This window comes from Onychostoma macrolepis, chromosome 11 (genome assembly GCF_012432095.1).
Source record: "Onychostoma macrolepis isolate SWU-2019 chromosome 11, ASM1243209v1, whole genome shotgun sequence".
Taxonomy (NCBI): Eukaryota; Metazoa; Chordata; class Actinopteri; order Cypriniformes; family Cyprinidae; genus Onychostoma; species Onychostoma macrolepis.
The window spans coordinates 802535-827812 of NC_081165.1; the positions used below are offsets into that span (position 1 = coordinate 802535).

The 25278-nt window shown below is 36.4% G+C and overlaps 1 protein-coding gene across 4 annotated transcripts in view; it reads left to right on the forward strand.

Annotated features, from left to right (window-relative positions):
- fhit (fragile histidine triad diadenosine triphosphatase) overlaps positions 1-25278 on the forward strand; it is a 321633-nt gene that overhangs the window by 15133 nt on the left and 281222 nt on the right. The window contains exon 2 of one of the 4 annotated variants that reach the window (XM_058790640.1): positions 7072-7129. The exons of 1 other annotated variant lie outside the window; for it this stretch is intronic. Coding sequence is in view for 2 of the 3 variants with exons in the window: in XM_058790638.1 (XP_058646621.1) it covers positions 8561-8587 (27 nt within the window). In the remaining variant the exon portion in view is untranslated. Of the gene's footprint in view, positions 1-7071; positions 7130-7163; positions 8588-19265; positions 19299-25278 lie in introns of those variants that run through there. 2 more of the 4 variants (XM_058790638.1, XM_058790639.1) reach the window with 2 other exon arrangements.

Here is a 25278-nt window from a genome sequence, read left to right on the forward strand (position 1 = left end):
GATGACATATAAAGAAAGAAAATGGTAATGCTAGCATTTGTTTTGCTGATAATAAAGAACAAATGTATGCATTTTATTAGTTTAGCTTTATTTGCTTGCCATGTACTCAAATATCTGTTAAATATACATTTCCATGTCGAAAGCCTGTCTTTAAGTGGAATTCTGTTGTTCTAAGTTGAGAATGTAGACTTTCTGATTTGAATAAAATGAAGAATAACCCCAGATTACTGAATAGTTCACTTTAGTGTTGTTTCAAAGAGATTTTATTTAATCATATTTGAATATGCAGATTAGGTGTTAAGAATGGTTATATACTTGATCTATAGTTTTATATGCATAATGTTCAAAATCCTTGAACTAAAAAATTCTTTAACTGTCAAGGTACTACATCCTCTTAAATAACCGTAGCGGAGGCAGACTGTGTGGTAGCCAAAACCTCCACACTTCCCTTAAGCCCAGAGTTATTCACTAAACCGCTTCTGTCATCCACAGAGTCCTCTGAATATAACATAACTTATCTTATTCTTGCTGAAGTTTGATCAAGGTCAGTCGTCATTTTGTTGGAATGTTTTTGTTCTAATCCTTTCTTCTTAAGTTAGCCTCAGCCGAATCTCTTTCAGAAGCTTCTGAGATGTGCGGTGGTGCCATTTCTGAGGTCATCTCTTTCTCTGTGTTCAATTTTATCTCAGTCTCTTAGTCTCTGTTCATATAAGCGACAGCGCTTAGTACATCTGAAAGCTTACATTTGATAATGTATCTTGAAACAGCGAAAGTGTCGAATCTGAACAAATTATGACAATTAATTTAACCAACCGACGAGTTCAGACTGAGTCTCGAGTAGGCTCTTTTTAGATTTTGTTCATATTTAGCAATGTGTTATTATGTAATTATTGTATTTTATTAATATGTAATTTGTAATTTAATAATCCGTGCCAAACATTAGCTTTTGGAGCTAAAAAAAAGCCCTTTTGTTTTATTGGCTGCTAATGCTAACAGAAGCACAGCTCACATAGAAGTCTTGTGGCTATACATTTCATACAGTGTGTATTTTATTGCTTATCCCAGTGCAATATTTAGATTTCCAGTATAACTGAATTATCAGTTGGAGTGCATTTCAAAATGATTAACTTTTAACTAAAAACTTACTTGAACTTAAGTTCTATGTAACCCCAAAATATTCCTTTCCCTGTAGTGTCAAATCATATATTAATGCCATTTTCCCCTCCGTCCCCAGTTATGCATGTTTTTACTTTGTGTTTAATGTATGTACATTTTAAAGCTCTTGGTTTTTGGGAACTTTTTGATGGTTGCGGTTCAGTGTCTTCAAGCTAAATCAGGGCTAAATTAAAACCTTGTCAGCAAAGGAAAGAAATCGGTGCTGGGTTGTTTTTAGTTTAGTTTCTCCAGCTCAGGAGCAGAGGTTACATGCTATTTTTTTGAAGTTTAATAGCCTGTAGGCTTGGACTCCGAGATTACAAATACCCACAGCAGAATCGATAGTCCTCTACTAAAAGGTGGTGTTAGTAATACTTACAAAATAACATATGTTATTTTTAAGAAGTAACCTTCTAACAGCTTTTCAGCTGTTAGTGAAATCTGAGCATCTTAAATTTCTCCGGTTCTTTTGAAGTTCTTTGCTCTTAAAGGAATAGTTTACCTGGAAATTCTGTGGGACACGTAAGGATAACCTTTTGAAGAATGGGTTGTCAAGCTTCAAATGACTATCATTATTAAAAGGGACTATATGACGTACAGTAAGTCTTACAATAAAATGATGGTACTTTCATAGTGCTATTTTGTCATTTTTGAATGACCATCCATTTTTTTCTCACCATTTAGTTTCATTATTTGGAAAGAGCAGAGGGAACACCATCTCCTTCTTTCCACAGAATGAAAATCATATGGGTGTGGATTTGGAATGTGTTCGTGTGAATAATTATAACGGAATTTTCTGGTGAATCATTCCTCGGAATCGTATGAAGGATTTTAGACATGCTGTCAAAGTGAAAACAATTTCAATCGTCTCCTCATCTCTGCTAATGTGACATAGATTATTTCCCGCTTCTTCAGACCGTGAGTTATATATTGTGGTTTCCACCACTGCTGCCTCTGCTGAACCTTGTTTTCCTCTTTGCGCGTCCTCTTTCCGTCAGTTTAATCAACACTTTTAATTACAGACACTTTCGGTCGTCTTGTGTTCGTTTGGTTGTCACCTTTGGGAGATCCTGCCATGGATGGGAAAAAAAGGAGACCAAAAAAAGGTCCTTGTCTTCCCGCGGGTGTTGGAACAGGCTTGGTAATAACCAGCCTCTGCCAGTCAGTCAACTCTATTGCCAGCTCACATCTCTGCAGCCCCGCTGGGTTTTTCCAATGTTGTCTTGATAAATGGATTTTTGCCTTGACTCGAATGTGTCCTCTTAAGATGGGTGGGACGAGGACGTTTGGGCTTACATTCCATCAAGCCTTAGTCACATCATCAGGGTCACACGAACATATAGCCTAGATTCTCACAGGTTTTCTTGCAATGATGTATTATGCATTGCTAAGAGGAGAAGTGCACCAAATCTGTTTCAAGATTTTTGGCCGTGTTTTTGGCAACTTCTGCCATGTGACCAGTTTGTGCAGGTTTGAAAAAAAAAATCTTGTTTCTAAACAAAGGTACTTCCATCTCATCTGGATTAGACAAACTCATACCATGGGTTGAGCCAAATGTTGACGTTAACCTGACGATGAGTTTTATCCTCCATAGATGTAACTATATTACGCTGATGAGAAACCTTTTTTTTTTTCATCGACATTAAAGGGATAGTTCACCCAATAATGAAAATGAACCCCGGACAAATACAATCAGAGTTATATTAAAATGTCCTGGGCCCTCATTTATCAACAGTGTGTACGCGCAGATGTGTGCGTAATGAAAGTGTAAGAACAGTTTGTGCATTTGCACAATTAGTGTGAGAAACTATAAAGGACCGTTGGGAAGTCTATTTGAAATGTAGTTATATGGTCATGGCTGATCTCGCTTTGCTGGCAGATTTGGCGAACCATGCGCTGCGCAGAGAACGTGTTTTTCAAAGAGTGCGCTGATCTGTTTAGTGAGTACCGGTACCGCTTTCTTTGCCATAACTTCGGTGAGGACGTATACATTTATGTGATAAAGGGAGGTGTTGTCACCATGTATGGTTCATTGGAAGCGTTTCTGAATGCAAATGACCATGAACTTGAACGAGCATGGTGCTTAAGAACATGTGGGATTTATCAACAATGATTAGGGTAGAGTGGGGGAAAACGCCCCCCTACTATTTTTCCCAAAATAACCGCAAGATAAAATCAAGATACATTTTTATTGTAACTATGGACTATGTTGGCAAGAGTGATGTAGAAGTTTTCACCACGAAGCTTACACTGGTGATGTACCGGAGAGAAAACGGATTTCACAGTAAATAATCTAATTTTCAACAGTAAAAAAAAAAAAAAAAAAAAGTTTTATAGCTTGTTTTGTAAAATATCACAGTTATATATGATATGAGAACAGTAGGGCCTGTAGATAGGGAGTACGTGTTATTTAAGAAAAATATAATTATATTCTCAGAATGACATAATTTTTGTCTCAAACATAGTCAGTGGGGTAAAACGCCCCCCAGGGGGCAATAGGATATTACTGTAGTTATTCTGTTCTGAACATCAAATCCTTTGTTTTTCCATCAAATGTATTCTAACTAGTTGGTTGAATAAAAATATTTTGATTTTATATTTAAAAATTACCTCAAGTTAGCATCAGGTAGCTAATTAGCTAGCCAGTTAGCATCAGCTAACAAAATGTTTCAAATAGGCTATTATAATTTTATAATTCATAATTATTGATTATATTGTTTTAAATTTTAAGCTAAAACTGCATGTACTCTGATTTTGCTGTAAATGTTTAAAGCAAATTGCTTTGTCAGACTGGGGAGCATTTTACCCCACCCATGGGGGCGTTTTGCCCCCTTTGATAGAAATTCAATTTTTGTTAAAAATCTAATAACTTGAAAACTAATTTTTCATACTTGGTTTATAATTTATGCCACTGTCACTAAAACTATGATAACTTTTTCGGACACATTTAACTTTTGTTTCACCAAAAAAAATATAAGGACATGATCCTTAAGGGGGTGTTTTCCCCCACTGGTGTGTGTAAGAAGTGCTTGCGCATGTTTGATAAATAAAGATTTTTTTTGTACTTACACACATTCTAAATTTCATTCGTAGGACAAAATATAGAACCTTTTCTACGCACTCTTGATAAATGAGGGCCCTGGATCTTCCAAGCTTTATAATGGCAATGAATGGGTGTTGATATTTGGAAGTCCAATAAAGTGTATCCATCCATCATGAAAAGTGTTCCACACAGCAGGAGTTAATAAATGCCTTCTGAAGTGAAGTGATGCGTTTGTGTAAGAAAAAATATCCATATTTAAAACTTTATAAACTGTAATCTCTAGTTTCGCTAGCTATACGCACGTTCACGAGAGAGTGGCGTTCCAGCGGATGATGTAGGACGTAGGTGTAGCATTATGTATATTAGAGTTATACATATTATAATTTCATGCTATGGACTGCTAGGTCAAATTTACAGTGGTGATTTATTCAGTATGACCCATGATCAGTGACATTGCTAGAGTTTCTAAGGCCAAGGTACTGCATTATTACTTAAAAGTTATATACTTTTATCATCTTTCACCTTGCCTTTTGGCAACAGAAGGCTTTTTAACCTCCATAACAATTGGGAAATACATATAGGATGGTGTGCAAAGCAAACAGCATTTTAGAGTATAGTGCAGGGTTGAACTAAACAGTACAGCATAAAATAAATAAATAAAATAGAATAAAAAACAGGCTGCTGTTATCTTTGGGGTTATATTCAACCCAGTTATTCTGCACTGGCTTTTATTTATTTATTTATTGCTTTATTGATTGATTTGGAAATTCCAGAAACTTCTTAAGATGATGATCAGTATTCAGATGATCAGGTTGAAGAAGCAGATGGTGCTTGTTTAACAAAGTATGTGTTTTTAAAACATTGTAACTTTAAACAATTAATAAATAACGAATGGGTATTATCTAGACATTCAACAGTGTTTTATAACACTGTTGTCAAAAAGTAATACTAATAAAGGGAAAAATAACACTTGATTAAAAGGATAGATTCTTTTTAGAATGTCCTTCAGAAATGCTGTTGAGGTCTACAGCTGCCAATGGTTGACTTTGCTTTATAGTGTTCACCAAGTTGCCTGTGCAATAATAAATGACTCATTAGAAGGCACAAAACACATTTTACAGTTGTCTCTCCTTATTATTTTATTTTTTTCTGCACAAGGACAAATTTCTCAGCCCTGTCATGTTGCATTTGGATGGCTCTCATGTTGCTGAGAGCAAAGAAAACATTAAGGTAGTCAACTCGTAAATATTTGATTTACTCAGCGCTGAAGATGGATTTAATTTTAATTGTTTAAGAAGTGGTGTTCTGCCTACATTCAAAAATTATAACGTTTAAAAATAACCAATGTTAAGGTTCTGGAATGTGTAATTCATGATGATGCTTGAATGGACAATGGGTGTAATTATTGTGCATGGAAAACAAAACAGCTCTAATTTACCATAATAATCAGACATGCAAAGCTATGAGAAACTAGCTACCAAGCATAAACAATTATGTGTGATGTTTCAGCATTTGTTAAAAACTAAGTTTACTCAAATCTGTTTTTTTTAGAGTGTAGGTAGCTGTAGGCCTACTCAGGTTTACTGTCAGTTCTGCAGTTTTTTTCCATAACAAAGCCATTTTTAATGAATTTGAGTTGTTTGCTTGTGCAAAACTCTCCACTATGATGCTATATGTTGTATTTGGGGTGGGGGGGTTGTTTATTAGTTTCTTTCGTTCATTCATTCAGACAGACAGACAGACAACAAATTAGTGTCTTAGTCAAATCAAAATAATCTACCCATATCTTTATTATTGTGATATTTAGATATGGCATTTAGAGATATATATACTGTAATTTAGATCCTATGAAAACAAAATTGGAGTTGCATCTTCGAGCAACACACATTAGTGGTATTTTGTTTCTGAATGAATCGGAGCTGAATTAATCTGTTGAGTGAACAATTCAGTGACTCACAAACACAGTCATTTGCTACCCACTAGTGTGGGTACCATGTAACTTACGGAAAGACTTACCGAAAAACCTCCAGCACTAATGATACAGGACATGTCAAAAATAAAGTGTAAAAAAATTTCCACAACTTGTGGCCACATTTTACTAAATTCTTCTCTTGTTGGTGATTTTAACCAAGGGGAATGCATCAAACTATCAAAACGTTTCTTAGTGAGCAGAAATTAGCATGCAAACACAGTTAGCATTTTCTAACTTGTTTTCCCTAACCAGAAAAATCCTTCATTCTGAAGGGCCCTTTGAAATGGTCAAGTTTTGAGTACTTCGGTATGGAACATCCCTTCAATATTGGTGGCCATTATTATTTATCCCATTCAGAACACCCCTGCTGACAAAAAACAATAGAACCCTGCCCAAAACACAATAGAAACTGTAATGGATTTAATGGTTATAATGGGAATTGTATTGGTTTTAATGGAAACTATAATAGTATCTACTGGTATGTGATGGATTCTATTGGTGGGATGTTAAATCCTATTGGAAAAATGCCCAAAACACACTACAAAAAGGAATTTTGTAATGGATTTACTGGAAAAAAAAGCTAATGATTCATAATGGAATTTTAATGGAAACCATTGGAATTTCTGTGATGGTTTCTATTGGGCTTCTATTGTTTTTTTATTTTTTTTTAGCAGGGACAGCAATAGTTGCTTTTTCAAACTCACGTTTATCCATAAAGCATTTGAAGTAAAGCAACATAACCACACCTCTGAATCTCCCTGCTGTCTCAATTAGCAGCAGCTAATCTGCAGCATTATTTCAGGTTCTAATGGTGCCTTAATAATGAACACCGTTGTCCAGGTTTACTACTAATGACACAGTGTTTCATGTCTCTCTCTTTCTCTCTCTCTCTGTGTATCAGGCTCTCTTCTCTCATTAATTACAGAGCTGGGCGCTAAGGGAAAGTTCACCGACTGAAGGTAAGTGTATTTATTGCATCGCTTTGACAATGAAATCAGCCAGGTTCATTGATTCTATTTTTTTTTTTTTTTCGTCTCTCACACTGTTTTTTTATTTTTTATTTGGTGGACTTGTGAGCAAGTTGATTACAGATAAAAGTAGGAGAACTGGTGGCGCAATCTCGAAAAATGTTTTGTTAGAGGTGAGGGGCAATAAATGAGCGCAGCAGATGTTTCTGGATGTTGGCAGTGGTTGCAGCACGCTTTGCTCATTTAGACTCTAGCCAGGTTAGCTCTTCAGAGAGCAGCACATGTGACACTAATCCCAATAGACTCCAGAGATAAGGTAACATGATAATGTGATGCTTCTTTCTGTTGTTCTGTTGTCTCATGTTTTAGTATAAAAACACTGGCTGCATTCCACTTTTCCGTCCTTGTTTTTTGAGCGTGATGGCCATGCTTAAATGAAAGTAGGGTAAAATGTGGCTGTAGGCCCCCTGTGGCCCTTTTGTTTCTTTTTTCAAAACACTGCAGGTTTACTGCCAGTTCTGCAGTTTTTCTGAAACTAAATAAATAAATGAAACACATTTTTAAAGAATATTATGTATGTGCTTGCGTGAAACTCTCCACTATGATGTTAGGTTATACTTGGGGCTGTCAAAGCCAGTCTGCTAATTTTTGGCTGTCGAAATAGACAGATTACCCCGGAAATCATTTATGTTTTCTTTTTTTTAAATTCTCAGATTATAATTCCATCTAGTCGGAGTGTATCAAACGTGTGATATTTTGAGTCGAATTTAGAGGAAATCTCAGTGTATGACGCTCCTGTTCTGCACATTTGATTTAATGCATTCAAATTAACGTTTGGCAGCACAGTCTAAAAAAGTCTTATGGTTTAATGTACTAAAACAATGACCAGGGTTGATTTATTTCATGTTTTAGCTGAAACTCTCATTTTAGCTCTTTAATGGAAATATTTGTGCAAAAGTATGTTTTGGTTTTATCAATCCTATTTTTGTATTTATTGATTTGTTTTAAGTCTTTACATTTCTGTGTGTATTGATTATGGTTGACAAGGGGTGATTCCCCAAAAATCCCGGAAGGTTTCCAAAATTTCTGGAATGTTTCTGAAATATACTGTATAATTTTCCACCTTTTTGCAACCCTAGCAGGGCTCCAAACTGCGACTAAAACGGTCGCATTTGCGACCAAAAATATTAATTTGCGAGTGAAGTTTTTGCTGCGACTTGATTTTTTTTCCTGATTGTTTTGCGATCACATCTTTTATGTCCACGTATTAAACCGAGACGATGCGCATCAAAGTTTTAATGGAAAAAGGAGTTTCAAACAGTCCTCATCTCTGCCGAAATGCCCGCTAAACGCAGCTCAGTCGTGAAGCGCGAGAGATCAAAATGACGGAGACGTGCAAAGTGAAAGTGCAGGGTCTATTTCATGCACAACTTGAACAAACTTCAACAGGTAAAGCTGTCAGCTGTGTGGATACTGGCAATATCGTTAACAATTCTCGATTATAATCAGGGGTGCACATAAGTGGTCCGCATGCGCAACCAAAATTAAAAATGCGGGGTGTAAATAAGTTCTGACAGCGCATTTGCGTACCGACATGGTTGACAGCTGTTAATGCACAATTACCATTTTAGATCGACAAACTGTACTGTATAATATTTCTATCCAAACTGAAAGCATAATCTAGGCTACCCGCTGCTGTTTTCAAAGCACAACTGTGACATTTCATTCACTGACGCAATTCCATCAGCAGCGCTAAACCCGGAAGTACTTACTAGCCGGCAACCCGCCAAAATAAAAGCTCGCTGATTTTACATTTGAAAATGATTAAAATTAAAATAATTGTAATAAAAATATTAGCATTTTATTTTTAAGTTTACTATAAAATAATTGCATTTGTATGTAATACTCCCTTTAAAAAAAAAAAAAAGTTACTTATTTTATTTAAAAAAAAAAAAAAACGAAATAAAATGCAATAATATTATTATCACTATTATTAATAAATCTTTTTATAGTTATATTTTATGGGTCACACTACATGCCATAGCCCCTGTGAGGACCAAACCAAATCTCCAGGTTCTCATATGAGAACAAGGGTGAAAAACTTATGTGCACCCCTGATTATAATCATTACTAATATGGCTTCTTGTTATCAAGATCTTAGTCTATATGCTGAGTTCTGTAAATGCGGGAACTTCATATTAGCCTGATTGCAGCACACTTGCCATCCAGTAATCACAATAAGCTTTGTGCTTTGTTACTTTTTAATAAACAAAGTATCAGCTTTAACATTCTGCCAAATTCATAACAAAGTCATAAAATAAATACGGTTTTGGCGCTCTTTGCGCCTCAGTTCAAGCGGCAAGTGAACTCATTATATCTTTCTCTATTATAGTATGAAATGAATGTGAATTAATATCAAAAGGTAGGCTATTTTATAAGAGAGCCTACACTTATTGAAATGTAATCGCTCATTCTGTGTCAAACTGTGAAAAGCTTGTAAACAATGCCACGTAACAATACCTAACCACTGGCCATCCATAAGCTCATCAGTCAGCTAGAAAAATAATTATAAAGAGGAGCATTTTGCTATATTTATTCGCTCTTGCTTATTAATATTTTTACTTAACCTGTTGTCTACATGATAAAAAATGCAAAAACCGACTGGATGTGTGAGAGATTTGACAACATTTCTATAGGATGCATTGAGGAGGAGCCCAAACTAACACTGTAAAAAGCGTTCATTTGACTTTTCTTTAAAAAATTGAGGAAACCCAGGGCTCACAACATCGCGGGACTATTGCGTTTTCCAGTTGGGCTACCAAAATGTATCACTGCCCTTCCCAGCGGGCTAACTTAATTACTGTGGGTCCTTAAAAACCTCTCAATTTACTTGTATAAAATGTTAAAAAGTTTTAAATATGTTAAATGGTATAAGAAATTAATTATAATTTCAAGAGGTCTTACAGTTGGGGATGGAAAGACAAGAACCACGATACAGCTGGATTAAACTTCAAAAGGCAATGATGTCATTGAATAAATATGAGTTTGGTGTAGGGAATATTAACAAGTCCCGCCCATTTGGAGCTGGCTCAACCTCCGTTTATACCTATATCGGAGAAGCTGCTATATTTGCACCTTAAGCGCCAACTTAATGCATAATTAAAGAAATACATTAAGTGAACTTGACAATTCTGAGTTACACTGACAAATAACAGTTTGAAAATGTGTTGTTCACTTTTTATTTTAAGTTGGACCAACTTTAATTTATTAAATTGCAATTACTTAAAAGTTCTTATGGTCCATGATATTGGTACAGATTCTGTGTAATAAACAATTCTTTGTGACTGTATATTTCAAGTTGGAAAAGACGTTTAGTTCCCACTTTAAGTGAACCTTAGTTCCCAGGTCATCTACAAGATGGATTAAAATGCTGATACAGTCAAGAAAAGAGTAGACAAACACATGACTGTATGATTGAAATGTCAAAATGTTAAAAAAAAACAAATAAATAAAAAAAATAATTTGGCGCCTAAGTTTTTTCTTATAGGAGCCAATGGCTCCTTACTCGATTTTTTTTGTCTGGAGCTCTGCCTAGTATTGATGTAGTAAGGCAAACATTAATTTTGGCAAAATGGTTTGTTTCAATTAAAGTGGGAAAATGTGTAATTAAGATGCTTAATGTCAATAGATAACGTGAGGATAGTGGATGTTACGTTTTTGTTAGCACAGTAAACCTCCAGCCTTTGTTGTTGAGTGAAGTTGGTGCTGTTTTTACTACTCTACAGTTTTGCTTTTAGACTGGTTTTATTTATAATATTTGTTTTGTTTATGCTTTTATACACTATTTATTTTGCACACAGCTTCTAAGGAGGCACCGTTTTCAACTAAAAACCGAAAACTTTTTCTGCATTTTGGCTATTAATTTATTCGACGATGCGTTTTGGGAGCCTGAAAATGCAAACATTTGAAAACGGGTTTCACGATGCAATTTTTTGGAAACGATACCGTTATTGTCTCCGTTTAAACTATAAAAATGCAAATTTGTGAAAACGGTGACGTCGTATGCATAGGTATTACATATGCAGTCTATAGGTGTTGCCGCGTAGTGCTTCTTTACAAGTGACATCGCCAACTACTGGCCTGGCATGCATAATACAATTTTTTTTTTTGTCATTTTTACAGATCCGTGTGAACGGGGATCATTTTGACAGAATTGTTTTCTTTGCACAAAATTTTTCAAAAATGCAAAGGGAAACCTTTTCTGTTTTGTAGCATGTTGTTGTCTTGTAAACGTACTTTAAATAAACATCATACTGAATTCGATTCCATTTTTACAACTCTGGTCCGTTATCACAGTGTACTTTGCTGACTCCCTCTCTTTCTCACACACACCTTGAGATAGAGAGAGAGTGCAGCACATAGATACACGGTATTTATGTAAATAGTTAAATAGTTATGTAAATAGTTAACAGTTATGTAGTTAATAGTTATGATGCACAAACAGTGTGGAGTGACAAATACTTTAAAACCCTGAAATAGTCATGGGATTGTTCAAATCCTAACTACCAAGTAAATACAGTATTAGCAATAGCAAGCACCACTAATAATATCAATGCGAATTAAACTCAGTATTTTTTTTTGTATTCAACTTGTCATTGTGACATTTTAAATTAGGTGTTTAGTAGAGCTGTGAATGCATGTCAAAACAAATCTGCAAATAAAAAAACACCCACTGATCTAGTGCTGTACCGGTCTGACCACCCCACGGCTGATACTTTTCTTAGTTATGGCATGTCAATTTTCTCCCAGTGGGAATACATGTCCTAGGCAACGTATACCACCCCTGTGCTTTTCAGTTTTTATGAATTACTTTAATTTGCTGCTTTTCACAGTGACGGTAAGGCCTTGGTAACTAGATTTAATGCTAGAGACTGTAGAATTAGAGCTAAAAAGAAATCCATTCACAGAAAGGGAGACTATGCATGAGATTGAAAAATGTGTGGACTAATTTGAATGATTCAGATGCGTGCACCCATAAAATTAATAACAACAAAATGGCATGTTCGGACAAGCCAGCACTGTTAGCTTCAAGATCTGATGTTGTACTGTTTATTAATAGCCTGCTGACTCTGGAGGTCCAGTGACTGGATTGCGTGCAGATTATAAAATTTCACCTGGAAGACAATAAAATTGTCCAAAAAATCTCATGGAGTTATTTACTGGAGACCAGAATTTTATAGAGACTTGAGTGTAATATTTGTAATGATTTTGTTTTAAGTTATTATAAGATATGACAAAATTAATGCTTTTTCTTTTAATTATTCAAACAGACATGAACATCGTTTTAAAACATGAGAGAGAGAGAGTTCAGTAAGTTCAGTGTTTCAAAGTTTTACAAACCTTTAGTACACAAAAATTGCTTCATTCACTGAAAGTATTGAAAACTTGTTATTGATGTTGATTGAGTAACTGCTTTGTCTTGACTATTTCAAACAAATGTTTCAGAGTCTTTTTGAAGAACCAGCTCGTAGGTGTTTGGATTGTAAATCAGACTATACTGATCGTGTCTTTTAAGTATGTTTGTTGTTTTGCATTCTGCTAGCGAGGACAGGATAATTCGATACAAAGACATTATTTTATCTAATAACATTCTATTCAGACTGCAAACTCACATTTAAGGAGATTTAATGCCACAGGCAACACACTGTCATGGCCATGATCAAAATGATACCCAGATTTGTACCGGGTAAATTTCGATTGGTTTATCGGCCACCTGTATGCTTGTGCATGACACTCATGGCCGCGGGAAGTAGGGGTGCTGCAGCACCCCCGCTGCAGGGCCGGGTCTGAGATTTTCCTTTTGCCCCTCGATCATCCCCAAGATACTTAATTTTTGTGATTATTTATTAAACTGACCACGTTGAATTTAACCTGATCACGTTTAATAAAAATTTTTTTTAAGTTTAATTATAACGCGCGTGTCCACTATTCAAACAACAAACAAATTATACAAATGTAACAAAGAACATTTACATTGTCAAAGAATATTACTGAAGCGTGAGTGTAAGCACTCTAAAAAAAAAACTATAAGCTATAATCAGTGATGTTGTCTGCAGTGTATGATGAATTAATCTCTTACATCGCACGTAGGTAGGCTACATCTGCACTTTGTTGTTTCTGATAGAATTCGATAAAGTGCATTGACCAAAACTTTTGCATATCAGCGATGTTAATATTTAATAACATCCCCTTAAATAATAGAAATATTGAAGAAAAAATTATTGAACTAAAATCACAAAAGCACAAATATAGGTAACACTTTACAATAAGGTTCATTAGTTAACAACATTAGTAAACATGAACTAATGTTAACAAATGACACCTTATTGTAACGTGTTACCCAAATATATATATATATATATATATATATATATATATATATATATATATATATATATATATATATATATATATATATATATATATATATATATATATATATATATTGGTTCGCATATAGGCTACTTAAGAGTTTGGGCTGTTTATAGGATTTTGTCAAAAATTCCCCACCGTGGCCCCGCCCTGCCACATCAAGCCCCACCCCTCAGCACTCCCCAGATAAAATATGTTCCCGCGGCTATGATGACACTTACATGCTAAAGGCATAAAAGAATGGTGGATGGAAGACATATTTACTGGAAAGAAAAGTACGGTATGACATGTGAACCATTCTTTGAGCCCATATTAGCATGTACTGATAATTTGATTTAAAAAAAAATAATTCAGAGCCACGTAATTAATATTGCTTTAATGATTAACACATTTTGAGATGACAAACCAGTCTTATGAGGTTCCTTTAGCTCAAATGGTAGAACTGGTAAGTTTCTGGGTTTGACTCCAATACTGCTAAAATAATATAGTCTGAATGAGCTGTAGGTGACTTGGAATGTAACCATCTGCCTAATCCAGTATAAAATCTACACAATCCACTATAGAAACAAACAGTCTTTATGAATCAGGATTTGATTTGAACTGACCCACAACAACAACAGCAACAAAACATGCGCAAATGTAAACCAAATAACCAAATGCTTAATGCAAATGTCACTGCAGTTACAGACATCCTGAGGCGGCAGGAAGAAGTGTGGTTTGTTTGACCTGAATTGACCTGAATAACGACTCAGCAGAGAGTCATGAATGATGTGATATGCGATACTGTGATGTCAGATGATGTTGTGTTTGTCAGTGTGACCAGGCTATTGCAAACAGAACATGTGGATAAAATAATAAAGTACATAACAAAAAAAAGTAAAAAATAAATAAATAAATAAATAAATAAAAATGTAGCCACTGTTTCATCCATGGCCAACATTTTGGGCCCTATTTCAAAGATCTAATTCTGAAGTGCATGTATGGTGCAGATGCACTTAGGGTATGTCCGAATCTACTTTTGCCAGTTTAACAACAGAAAAAAATGGTCGGAGTGCCAGGCGCATGGTCCAAAAGGGTTGTGCCTATTTTCTTAATGAGTCATGGGTGTGTTTTGGGCGCAACGTGCAATAAACCAATCAGAGTCTCATCTCCCATTCCCTTTAAAAGCCAGTTGCACTTGCACCATGGTGGTTTTCTTATTTACATGGCGGAATTTGCAAGAGAAAAGACTGAATTTACACAATAATAATCTTTTACATTGTATTCCTTTCATTTTTAATATTTGGCATGTTTGTGTGCTGCTGCGTAATAAGCAGAGTGTACCTGCTTTGTCCACCTGCCGATAGGCACATATTTACTATTATAAAACAGATACACTGTAAAAAAAAATAAAAAGTTGAGCCAACTTAAAATTTTAAGGCAACCAGCTTCAGCAGATTTTTGAGTTTTCTCAACTTGTCGTTTTAAGTTTATACAACAAACAAACAACAAAACTGTGAGAATCTCCCAGAAAAATAAGTTGAGCAAACTCAAAAATCTGCTGAAGCTGGTTGCCTTAAAATTTTAAGTTGGCTCAACTTTTATTTTTTTTTTTTTTTTTTTACAGTGAAGTTCCGGTCCTTGGTTCTGATTGGTTGAGCTGCGTTCAAAGCTGTTCTAAATTACATTACAAACATACACCTTTGTTTACTTCTGTGTGTTGCTTGGCAACCACTTTGTTGGAACCACAACTGTTTCTGAGGAACTACATTGTTTGGTGGAAGAATACTGTTTTTATTTATATCATTACACTTTATTTGCTCTGTTTTATTCTGTGAAACCTTACTACGTATATGGAATAACTGTTTTATAAAAGCAATAAGCCCCGTGAAGCCGTGGTTTACAGTGAATTTATAACAGCTAAGGGTCCGCTTCACGTCGTGCCTAACAATTCCCCTTAGCTGTTATAAAGTCACTGTAAACCACAGCTTCTTGGGGCTTATTGCTTTTACACACCGTTGAAATAAATAAAAAAAATAATAATAAAAAAAGCAAATACTGCGGCATTGACTTTAGACCAGGTTTTAGTTGGTCAATGGTGCAAGAATTTTCAATTGCCTCAATAGCAACCCACCAACAATGTGCCTGAACACACCTCGTTTTCAGACCAGCACGCCCATGAGCAAACAAATGGGTGCAAGTGCATTTGCTATTCAAACATCATGGTGCTGGACGTAAAGATACAGTGGGGAAAATAATTATTTGATCCCCTGCTGATTTTGTCAGTTTGCCCACTTAAAAAAAAAAAAAAGAAGGGTATATCATTTTTATGGTAGGTTTATTTTAACTGATAGAGACAGAATATCACACAAAAAATCCAGAAAAAAACAGCATACAAATGTTAAAAAAAGGATTTATAATTTAGTAAGTCAAATAAGTATTTGATCTCCAAGTAAAACATGACTTAAGGTCATTGCACACTGAGTCCGAAATTTTCGCGTGCAAAATTTTAATTTGTAAATTTTTAGCATTCCTCATCCTTTCCTATCAAAATGCATGCTATGGATGCGAAAACGCAGAAAATCGAACCTGATCCGAATTTTTTTATGACGGACGAAAGTTTCGGAGGCAGTGTGTAAACGTGATTGACATAATGTGAGGTCGTGCAATGACCTTTAGTACTTGGTGCAGAAACCCTTGTTGGCAAGCACAGAGGTCAGATGTTTCTTGTCGCTGGTCACCAGGTTTGCACACATCTTAAGAGGGATTTTGTCCCACTCCTTTTTGCAAATCCTCTCTAAATCATTAAGGTTTCTTAGCTGTCTCTTGGAAACTCTAAGTTTCAGCTCCCTCCACAGATTTTCTATGGGATTAAGGTCTGGAGACTGGCTAGGCCACTCCAGGACCTTAATGTGCTGCTTCTTGAGCCACTCCTTTGTTGCCTTGGCGGTATGTTTTGGGTCACTGTCATGCTGGAAGACCCATCCATGATCCATCTTCAGTGTTCTGGCTGAGGTTCTCATCCGAGATTTTACAGTACATGGCCCCGTCCATTTGCCCCTCGATGTGTTAAAGTCGTCCTGTACCCTTAGCAGAAAAACATCCCCAAAGCATAATGTTTTCACCTCCATGCTTGACTGTAGGGATGGTGTTCTTGGGGTGATAGTCAGCATTTCTCTTCCTCCAAATACGACGAGTTGAGTTGATGCCAAAAAGCTCAATTTTGGTCTCATCTGACCACAGCACATTCTCCCAAGCCTTCTCTGAATCATTTAGATGTTCATTGGCAAACTTCAGACGGGCCTGTGCATGTGACTTCTTGCGCAGGGGAACTTTGCGGGCGCTGCAGGATTTCAGTCCATTGCGGCGTAGTGTGTTACCAATGTTTTGCTTGGTGATTGTGGTCCCAACTGCCTTGAGATCATTAACAAGATCCTCCCGTGTAGTTTGGGGCTGATCCCTCACCTTTCTCATGATCATCCTTACCCCATGAGGCAAGATCTTGCACGGAGCTCCAGACCAAGGCCAATTGATGGTTATTTTGTATTTCTTCCATTTCCAATTAATCACACCAACAGTTGTCTCCTTCTCACCAAGCTTCTTGCTGATGGTCTTGTAGCCCATTCCAGCCTTGTGCAGATCTACAATCTTGTCCCTGATGTCCTTTTGACAGCTCGTTGGTCTTGCCAATGGTAGTGGAGAGGTTGGAATGGAAGATACAGATTCTATGGACAGGAGTCTTTTATACACACAGCAAGCTGAAATTCGGAGTATCTTCTTAAAGTGACAGGACTAATCTGTGTTCCAGATGTGCACATAACCAATCTGTGGGAGCCAAAATTCCTGCTGGTTGGTAGGGGATCAAATACTTATTTGACTTACTAAAGTGTAAATCTTTTTTTAACATTTGTATGCTGCTTTTTTCTGGATTTTTTGTTTGATATTCTGTCTCTATCAGTTAAAATAAACCTACCATAAAAATTATATACCCTTCTTTTTTTTTTTAAGTGGCCAAATTTACAAAATCAGAAAGGGATAGAATAATTATTTTCCCCACTGTAGATAGATGTGAAAATTATAACTGCGCTGTGCTGAAACTAGCAAAAAAACACTTTCGTCGCATCTGGCATCGCATTGCGCCGGGTGTATGTATCATTGGTCTGATTTTGAATTTGATTGATTGGTTTTGATCGGGGTTAGAGTATTAACTGATCATAACTATAGTAGATGGCAGTACTATGTATAATTGGGATCCAGGATATTTTTACCAAAATGTAATTAATTACCACCTTTGTCAATCTACATTCAGGTTCTGGTCTTAAAATAATAATAATAATAATAATAATAATAAAAAAAAGTAAAACATTTCTAGTTAGTCTGTCCTTGGATGGCAGCAATATTGATCATTGAATGTGTTCTACATCAAAACACACAGTGTTCTTCCTCAAGGGGGAACTTAATATCTCTGTTTTTGTCCTCACTTATTAGAGACGTTTGGACATCCATCCATCCACCCATCCATCCATCTGACGTATAATTCAAGGTTCATACTAAAATGTCTGAAAAATGGCAGTAGTTGGTTGCAGCTTTCGTTTATAGCAACTAACATTTTGCTTTGAGACATTATTTTTATGACTGATAATAAGTCATGGAAATACTCTTGACACATTCTTGGTGAGATTCACCCAAATATCAGGTGTAAATGGTGATGTGTCTCAGTTGATCATGTGATCATATCACTCGAGATGGATGTTAATACTAGGTGTAAATAGGGCTTTAGATTTTCCTTTAAATGTGCAAAAGCCCCAATCAGGTCAATTCACAAATACAAGAGAGGGCAGCAGGAGCCCGTACTACAACACAATATCGACTGCACTTCAGCTTCATGAAGTGAAAAAGCTTCTCGTACAAAAGAGGATTAAAACAGCCCTGGGCTATTTAGCAGCCAATTTTACATAATGCCACACTCTTTTCCTTTTATTGTTCTCTTTTTGTTGCCCGGTTTCTTTTTCCTCCTTTAATTTCCCACCTAATGGGAAAGTTCTGGCTGCCGTTAAACACATTTTTCTCTTTTTATGGACCAAGCTTTGAGTTTTAAAACCTTGACACTTTTATGGAAAGTAATTTAACTCCCACTTGTGATTATTTAAGAAAATCAAAAGATCTTCAATTCTTTTATCGCTCATTATTCATCCCTGATTTTTAAAAAGTTTTAGCCCGCTTCATAGAAAGAAGAGTCATTATGTTAAACTGGTGGATAGCGCTAGATGGAATATTAAAATTTCACTCTTTCGTGAAAGGAGATTATTTTCCAGTTCCTTGCTTCATTTTTAACAATAACGTTAAACTGTGGATTATGTCTTTACCTACAGTTGCAGACGTAGTCGATAGCGCACCTTAATTCCTCACAGAAAAATCTTTCCTCAGGCTTGTATAAACGACTTTTCACCCCTTGGAATAATTTAGCAGCTCAACTGCAGGGTAAATGAGGTCAATACTAGACTTAAACCCATTTGGTATATCTGACAGGAACGCATGCTTGGAATAAACATTGCTAATGGGCAAGAAGTAACTGCCCTCTGACCCTTCTGAAGATAACCGGCTGACTGTCAGCGAATATAGTTCACACAATTATGAGCGAAGTTGAACTGTGTCTCTCTAATTACTCTCAGGTAGATGGCCTTCTTGATCTGTGAATTTGCTGTCAACACGCGAGGAAGCTTTAACTACGATGGCGATGCAATTGAAAGTATGTTGTTCGACTGTTTTTGCTTTCTAAAATGATTACTTTTTTCACCTGAAGGACTATATTTGTATGGAAAATAACTGCATTGAGAATGTGAGTATTGTGCAGTGTGTTAGTTCATCGTAATTGTCTGTCTGTACTCCAAGTAGAAATTGTGTGTTGAAAGGAAAACTTTGAAGTGAAGAGAGCTGTTGGCACTGAGGCCCATCAGATGTACCAGAAGGCCAGAAACATACTAGACATAAGTATGCAAACCCAGGCATCAACATTTCAGTGCATTCTTGTGGTACAGACTTGTGTGTGTGTGTGTGTGTATATATATATATATATATATATTAGTTCACACAAAAATGAATGGTCATCATTTACAAGTCAATGTAAATGAAGTCAATGGTACCCAAAGCTGCTTACCAACATTCTTTATAATATCTTCTTCAGAAGTCATGTGGGAGAGTAAATAGACAGAATTTTCATTTTTGGGTGAACTATATATTGCAAACCATGTGTGCTTAAGTAGATATAAATGGCATAGTTTATTTGATTTTATTTTTTGTATTATTACTTCAAAAGTTGATCTAATTACTATTATTAATACTGCTACTATACTAATATATATATATATATATATATATATATATATATATATATATATATATATATATATATATATATATATATATATATATATATATATATATATATATATATATATATGAATATGAATATGAGCTGTCATCAGCTGTCAGATCAGATTTCAAAGGAAGGATTTAAAGGAATAGTTAACTTGCTTACCAATGGATCCCCTGATGTGAATGGGTGCCGTCAGAATGAGAATCCAAACAGCTGATAAAATCACAATAATCCAAGTAATCCACACAAGTCCATGAATTAATGTCTTGTGAAGTGAAAAGCTGTGTGTTTGTAAGAAACAAATTTGTTCAAAGTTCAAAGTCGCCTCGTCCGAATCAGGAGATAAATATGCACAGATCGAGCAATGTTCCCTCTAATTCTTTTTTTTTTGCTGAGCAAAACTTTTCTCTATTAGGTGAACATTTTGGCCATCTGAGCAAAAACATTCTTTATACCAGACCTGTGTAGCGCACACACACAAAAAGTGTGTAACTTTTAACTTTATGTGCTATTTATATTTGATTTGATCTTTGTTGTAACTAAATGCACGTTTTAAGCTGCCTCAGAATATATATATATATATATATTTTTTACAGGGCTGTGTTACCAAGAAATTCTGTTAAATATAATTTTTAAAAGATCTCATGCAGAACAGTAAAATCTTTTTAATTTTTTTTTATAATATCAAACTGAGGCATTTAAACTGATATAATATAATATAATATAGTAACAGAATAGAGAACAAGATAATGCATTTAAACTGAGATATGCAAGCTAAATATATATATACAGTGGGTACGGAAAGTATTCAGACCCCTTAAATTTTTCACTCTTTGTTATATTGCAGCCATTTGCTAAAATCATTTAAGTTCATTTTTTTTTTCCTCATTAATGTACACACAGCACCCCATATCGACAGAAAAACACATAATTGTTGACATTTTTGCAGATTTATTAAAAAAGAAAAACTGAAATATCACATGGTCCTAAGTATTCAGACCCTTTGCTCAGTATTTAGTAGAAGCACCCTTTTGATCTAATACAGCCATGAGTCTTTTTGGGAAAGATGCAACAAGTTTTTCACACCTGGATTTGGGGATCCTCTGCCATTCCTCCTTGCAGATCCTCTCCAGTTCGGTCAGGTCGATGGTAAACGTTGGTGGACAGACATTTTTAGGTCTCTCCAGAGATGCTCAATTGGGTTTAAGTCAGGGCTCTGGCTGGGCCATTCAAGAACAGTCACGGAGTTGTTGTGAAGCCACTCCTTCGTTATTTTAGCTGTGTGCTTAGGGTCATTGTCTTGTTGGAAGGTAAACCTTCGGCCCAGTCTGAGGTCCTGAGCACTCTGGAGAAGGTTTTCGTCCAGGATATCCCTGTACTTGGCCGCATTCATCTTTCCCTCGATTGCAACCAGTCGTCCTGTCCCTGCAGCTGAAAAACACCCCCACAGCATGATGCTGCCACCACCATGCTTCACTGTTGGGACTGTATTGGACAGGTGATGAGCAGTGCCTGGTTTTCTCCACACATACCGCTTAGAATTAAGGCCAAAAAGTTCTATCTTGGTCTCATCAGACCAGAGAATCTTATTTCTCACCATCTTAAACTCCATGCGGGCTTTCATGTGTCTTGCACTGAGGAGAGGCTTCCGTCGGGCCACTCTGCCATAAAGCCCCGACTGGTGGAGGGCTGCAGTGATGGTTAACTTTCTACAACTTTCTCCCATCTCCCGACTGCATCTCTGGAGCTCAGCCACAGTGATCTTTGGGTTCTTCTTTACCTCTCTCACCAAGGCTCTTCTCCCCCGATAGCTCAGTTTGGCCGGACTGCCAGCTCTAGGAAGGGTTCTGGTCCCAAACGTCTTCCATTTAAGGATTATGGAGGCCACTGTGCTCTTAGGAACCTTAAGTGCAGCAGAAATTTTTTTGTAACCTTGGCCAGATCTGTGCCTTGCCACAATTCTGTCTCTGAGCTCTTCAGGCAGTTCCTTTGACCTCATGATTCTCATTTGCTCTGACATGCACTGTGAGCTGTAAGGTCTTATATAGACAGGTGTGTGGCTTTCCTAATCAAGTCCAATCAGTATAATCAAACACAGCTGGACTCAAATGAAGGTGTAGAACCATCTCAAGGATGATCAGAAGAAATGGACAGCACCTGAGTTAAATATATGAGTGTCACAGCAAAGGGTCTGAATACTTAGGACCATGTGATATTTCAGTTTTTCTTTTTAATAAATCTGCAAAATGTCAACAATTCTGTGTTTTTCTGTCAATATGGGGTGCTGTGTGTACATTAATGAGGAAAAAAATGAACTTAAATGATTTTAGCAAATGGCTGCAATATAACAAAGAGTGAAATATTTAAGGGGGTCTGAATACTTTCCGTACCCACTGTGTGTGTATATATATATAAATAAACGTGAACGTGAATTCTTTTACAGTTATCTAAAACATCCCTATGTAATGACATTCTACAAATGTCTCAGAGTTTTATTACCGTTCCGTGCCCATCGTCTGCTATTTCCACCACTTAATCAAGCCACTCTTCTTTAAAACATGATGACTTTTTATTTCATGTCATTGCTTTTGCATTGGCTCTCATGTTGAGCTACTTCGTCTGCAACCATTAAAGTATTCGATTTCTACAGTGACTCATGTGGTGCTCATCATTCTCTTTCTATGAAACCTGTTAACCGCATTCACCGATTCTAACTCTATAGAGAAAACCAGCTCTATGGTGGTTTGCCCGAGCATAGCATTGCGTCCTGTGCACGGCATATATTATTCTTCTTCTACAATGCAAGAAGTGCGTGGATGCATTTGTAAAGTGCTGTTTACAAGTGAAAATGTCCAAAACATGTTTGTCCGTGAATTTTGATGTTAGAGGACAACAGGGGATGGACTTTTTTCCACTGGTGGAAATATTATGTTATTATGAACTTGTATTTTGGCCACAAGTGAGGGTTTAAAGTTAAAATGCTTTAATGATGTATTTGTTTCTTACAAACACACAGCTTTCCATTTCACAAGCTGTTAATTGATGGACTGGAGTCATGTGAATGGTTTAAATCAGCTGTTTGGACTCTCGTTCTGACGGCACCCATTCACTGCAGAGGATCCATTGGTGAGCAAGTAATGTAATGCTACATTTCTCCAAATCTGTTCCCATGAAGAAACTAACTGAACACAACATGAATGTACCATCATATGTAAGCACAGCAATGTGTGAATGCTTATCAAAATTCTCAAGTTGTTGACAACAGAACCTGAAAGAGAACACTGACCTTGTAGTCATTTTACAACAATGTTCACTATATCGCCTCTTAAGGCAGCTATGAGAAAGCAACATGTACTTGCATTGTGCACTACGAACAGCTTGAAAACACATTTCCAAACTCAACGACTCGTGAAATCGAGCTTGTGTTGCTCGTTAATTAGGGAGGGGCCAAAAACAGCGTATTGTCATCTCATTTGCATACCACATATGTAAAATAATTCAGTACAGAAGCCATTAATGCTATACGACGCTAGCATTGGGAGAGAGTTGGGAATTTCTGCCCACATACTCATCAAATGCAGCGCTGCTGCTAAAAATAGTCAAGAACCTCTGGAGCTTCTCAAGATATGTTGGGTAAATCTCCCTGGAAGAAAGAAAAAAAAGAATAAAATAATTGTTCCAACAGGACAAAAGCTGGGAAAAACAGTCATGGTGCCCCTGCGCTACGCCTAAACGCCTTTGTATGTTGACACACTTTCTACAGCTGTCCGGTACTCCTATTCTTGGCACTAAAAGGCTTTGCTTGTTGTGTTGTCCAGGTTTGAGTTTTGCCGCCATCAGTTAAGCAGTCCCTCCTGCCCTCTGCTTAGATCATTATCGCTGGGGCGCGGGCCGGCAAAGCACACTAAAAAAAACTCTGCTGTTACAGTGATCACGGCGGTTAATGGCCACGATCGTTGCGTTGAAGACACAGTTCCGTCTGAAGGAGTCCTCCTGAGTGCAGTGCCTCGAAGAGGAAAAGATACAGACACCTAGACATCTAAAAGTGTCTTACATTAAGTACTTTTTCTTGTAGACATGTTCATCCTTCACAGAGAGGCCGAGAGCAAGGGAGCACGTCGCTGAAAACACACACGGTCAAAAATACATTTGTATTTTTCAACTTCACTCGCTTCAAAAAAAACTATTCGTATTCCTTACATGGCACATGCATTTTTGATGTGCGCCGGTGTCACGTTAAAATCCTCCCTCGTTACTTATAATCCATAATTGAAGACGTACCTGTATAATTCCCTGTGATCTTAGCTTTTGAACCTTTTAATGATGGTTCAAGTCGTGATGATTGAATCTTCTGCCTTTGAAAAGAAAGGAAGGAGGATGGTTTTTCTGTGATGTTTTTTTATAACAATATTGGACATTGAGCAGCGAAGCCCCCGTGGCATTGGAGTGGTGGTAGCACGTCAGGAAATCTCAGCTGGTAAGGCAAAAGTTGCCGCTTTGATCCAAAAGTGCGCAAAAGAGGAAATTACATATTTCATATACTATATCACAACTGAGCATTCAAGAATGACACTTAAAGGTATTAAAGCTGTCATGTAAAGCACTGCCTACGCTCTCACTCAGTATGTATATTTGGATATTTTCTGATTAACTAATATACTGTATGTTTTATCCTTATAGTCAATTACTTGTCATTTTTTTATGTAGCTGTACTTTATGACAATACTTCATATGCAATAATAACTATAATATCTATACTATATCTATCTGTATGTATTTACACATTCTTCATGACAATACTAAATGATGTATATATGTACAGACACATCGCATACATGTGTATGTATAAACACACACACACGTTTGTTTTTGTGAATTGGGACATTCCATAGGTGTAATGGTTTTTATACTGTACAAACTGTATATTCTATTGCCCTACACCTAAACCTACCCCTTACAGGAAACTTTGTGCATTTTTACATGCACACACACACACATGCACGCACACACACACACGCACGCACACACACACACATATATACATACAAATATATATAAGTTTGTCACACTTGAATGATCATCAAACAAATTTATAATATTACACAAAGATAACCCGAGTAAATGCAATTTTGAAATAATGATTTCATTTATTAAGGGGAAAAAAAGCTGTCCAAACTTGCCTGGCACTACGTGAAAACAGTAATTGCCCCCTAAATCTACCACCCTTTTGCCAACAACTGCAATCAAGCGTTTGTGATAACTGGCAATGAATCTTTCACATCGCTGTGGAGGAATTTTGGCCCACTCTTCTTTGCAGAATTGTTTTAATTCAGCCACATTGGAGTGTTTTCGA